Source organism: Triticum urartu, chromosome 5 (assembly GCF_003073215.2).
Source record: "Triticum urartu cultivar G1812 chromosome 5, Tu2.1, whole genome shotgun sequence".
In the NCBI taxonomy this organism is placed as follows: Eukaryota; Viridiplantae; Streptophyta; class Magnoliopsida; order Poales; family Poaceae; genus Triticum; species Triticum urartu.
In genome coordinates this window covers 571,132,803-571,136,083 of record NC_053026.1, presented here as the reverse complement: position 1 = coordinate 571,136,083, position 3,281 = coordinate 571,132,803, and the positions used below count along the sequence as shown (strand labels likewise).

Here is a 3,281-nt window from a genome sequence, read left to right as displayed (position 1 = left end):
GACCTAAAATACAAGGGGCCTAATAAATCCAGATGGAGGGAGTATAAGTGAAATTCCTCATTACTCTACATATTATATAAATAAGAAAATAAATTATTGTATTAAAAAAGTAGCATGGATGGATGTGGTTTGGCAAAACCGAAAAAGTACATGGTAATAAAATCTGACATTAGATTTTTATGCATGGCAAATTGAATATTTTTTACGGCATTTTATATTGGCGCAAGGATGACAAATTTAGTGACAAATATTAATTGTCATAAGAAAACGTTTGGTTTGTCATGGTAAAAAAATCTGACGTGAGATTTATAGTTGAGTCCAAAAGTATATTATATTTACTGGTGCGCGGTCTCGGCTCGCGCCACAACCGGTCGGACGAGTCAACGCCACGAACCCACGCCTCCGTCTACCTTCCCGCAGCTATAAAAAGCCGGCAACTGCTCGGTGCTCTGCTCTCCACACCCGGCCCCGTGCGCACACAGCAGAACGCAGAACCCCTACTCTCAGCTTGGCGCGCGCGCTCCGGCCGGCGTCGACCAGAGGATGGAAGCGGCTCAAGTGGGGCCACCCGCCTCCATGGACGTGGACAAGCTCACCTACGAGATCTTCTCCATCCTCGAGAGCAAGTTCCTGTTCGGCTACGACGACCCCAAGCTTCTCTTCGCCGGTGGCTCGCCTCTCACACCGGCGTCCGCGGCGGTGGTCGGGAAGGCGACGCCCCCGCGGGCGCAGGCCGGGAAGGTGTGCATCTTGTCGATAGACGGCGGTGGGCGCGCCGCCGACGGGCTGCTCGCCGGCGCGGCGCTGGTGAGGCTGGAGGCGTCGCTGAGGCGGCGCACTGGGGACCCCAAGGCGCGTCTGGCGGACTTCTTCGACGTGGCCGCGGGCTCTGGCTCCGGCGGCGTGCTGGCGGCCATGCTGGTGGCGCGCGGCAAGGACGACGCTCGGCCGCTCTACTCCGCCGAGGACGCGCTCGCGTTCCTCGTGCGCAGCCTCCGCCGCGGCTGGTCCTCCTCGTCCGGGAGCCTCCGCGCGCTACTCCGGCGCCCGGCCGGCGGCGCCGCGTTCCGCAAAGTGTTCGGCGAGCTCACGCTCCGGGACACGGCGCGGCCGGTGCTCGTCCCGTGCTACGACCTGGCCACGGGGGCCCCGTTCCTCTTCTCCCGAGCCGACGCCGTCGAGACGCCGGCGTACGACTTCCGCCTGCGCGACGTGTGCGCCGCCACGTGTGCCGGGTCGGGCCGCTCGTCATCTGCGGTGGAGGTGCGGTCGTGCGACGGGTCTACCCGCATCGTGGCCGTGGGCGGCGGCGTGGCGCTCGGCAACCCCACGGCGGCGGCCATCACGCACGTGCTCAACAACAAGCGCGAGTTCCCGCTGGCCTCCGGCGTGGAGAACCTGCTGGTCATCTCCATCGGCAGCGGCGAGGGCGCCTCGACTTCCGACATCGTCAGGATCGCCGCCGAGGGCGTGTCCGACATGGTACGATAACATCTAGGCACTAGAATTCAGTACCATCGTAGTCCTATCTTGCATGCATCCTGCCCTAACTCTGCCGACATGTATGCGGCAGGTGGATCAAGCAGTGGCCATGGCGTTCGGACATAGCCGGACAAGCAACTACACCCGCATCCAGGTCAGTGCCACTCCCAGACCAACTACTAGCTAGTGTTACTGTCATAATAAAACTTAGACTGGTCATAGTGGGGAGTAACTTATATTAATGTCATGCATATGTCACTAATCTAAGTTACTACCTCCATACTGCAAAGTATTTTAATAGTAGTGTCATAGATTGTTTCATTTATTGCCTTATAGACTCGTTTTACCTCGGAAAGCGCTATGTTACAGTAACATATTATGTTACTCAAAACACCTCTCTTCTCATTAAATACTTGTTACATAAACAAAATTGTCTTGGGGTGTGTTAAGTTACTAGCTAAGTTATCCCCACTATGACTAGCCTAATGATCGATGTCACTTGAGTTTCTTCAGGCGATCGGGTCGCCGCGGGGGAGCCGATGCGCGGTGGCGGCGGAGGAGATGCTGTCGCAGAAGAACATGGAGTCGGTGCTGTTCCGCGGGAAGAAGCTGGCGGAGCAGACCAACGCCGAGAAGCTGGAACAGTTCGCGCACGAGCTCGTCAAGGAGCGCAACCGCCGCGAAATCACAACTTGTGCAAAACAGTCTTAGATTTGTATACTTTTATTTATGAAGAAATATAGTGGATTCACATCATAGGGCCACTGATAATTTAAAACAGCGTCACACCTATGACACTTATCATTTAGGAAATTTAAAAGGTGCACGATTATTATCTACACATTGAATAATAAACTTAAAAATAAAGAACGCCGATAACTGCCACACGTGTGGGCGTTAAAGAATTTGCCCACACGTTCTGTGTGGTGCCTAAGAGGACCAGCCCACACGTCTGTGTGTGGGCAAAATAATTAGCGCACACACGCCTCTTTTTTCCCTCCCGGCCCCTTTTACATGTGTGCGTGTGGGCGAAATAGATAACGCCCACACGCCCGGTATGTCAGGCCTCATACCTCGTGGTCCCGCACGCCCCACGTGACACTTTACCGCGCGCCCCGCAGTTGCCAAGGGCCGGACCCTCGTCCATGTTCGTTTAAGTGCAGTTGCCATGTCGCTGAACTACGGTTGCCATGTCGGACAACTACAGTTGCCATGTTTGCTCAACTGCAGTTGCCATGTCAGGTCAAAATTCCAGATTGCCATTTTTTGGACAACTACAGCTGTTGTCATGTGTGGTATGGTCTACTGTAGTTGCCATGATTTCAAAACTTTAGGAGTTGCCACCTACTAACACTAGGCAGTTGCCATGTAGCGCTACAAAAAAAGACATGGCAAAAAACATATTCGGGTAAAAGAGAGAGTTGCCATGTGCTTACAAGCACGCTAGGGCAGTTGGCATTTAAAAAGAAAGAGTTGCCATCTGCTTACGTGCACGCTAGGGCAGTTTGCCATGTACCATGCAAAACATATGGCAACTGACATGTTCGGGTAAAAAAAAGTTGCCATCTACTTGCAATCATACTAGGGCAGTTGCCATGTACACTGCAGAACGCATGGCAACTGGCAGCTTGGGTGTGGGAGAGGAGGCGGGTGTGTGGGCGAGATGGCAAGCGCCCACACACCAGCCCTTGTGCGTGACTGAAAAATTGATGTGTGGGCAAACTGCTAAACGCCCACACACCGGCCCCTCCGTGTGGTAAAACGGATGTGTGGGTGACCTCTCTTACACACCACACACG

At 54.1% G+C, this 3,281-nt stretch overlaps 1 protein-coding gene across 1 annotated transcript; it reads left to right on the top strand.

The window, feature by feature from the left end:
* Positions 1–469: 469 nt before the first annotated feature.
* On the top strand, positions 470–2,238 carry LOC125506073 (patatin-like protein 3). Its single transcript, XM_048670949.1, has 3 exons — positions 470–1,482; positions 1,574–1,636; positions 1,996–2,238. Exons 1-3 carry the CDS (start codon positions 544–546, stop codon positions 2,191–2,193), a joined length of 1,200 nt encoding a protein of 399 aa, XP_048526906.1. The 5' UTR covers positions 470–543; the 3' UTR covers positions 2,194–2,238.
* Positions 2,239–3,281: the final 1,043 nt, after the last annotated feature.

Coding starts and splice junctions, on each gene's coding strand:
- LOC125506073 (XM_048670949.1), top strand. CDS start 544: ATGGAAGCGGCTCAAGTGGGGCCACCCGCCTCCATGGACGTGGACAAG. Junction 1,483..1,573: donor CCGAGGGCGTGTCCGACATG/GTACGATAACAT, acceptor TGTATGCGGCAG/GTGGATCAAGCAGTGGCCAT. Junction 1,637..1,995: donor GCAACTACACCCGCATCCAG/GTCAGTGCCACT, acceptor GAGTTTCTTCAG/GCGATCGGGTCGCCGCGGGG.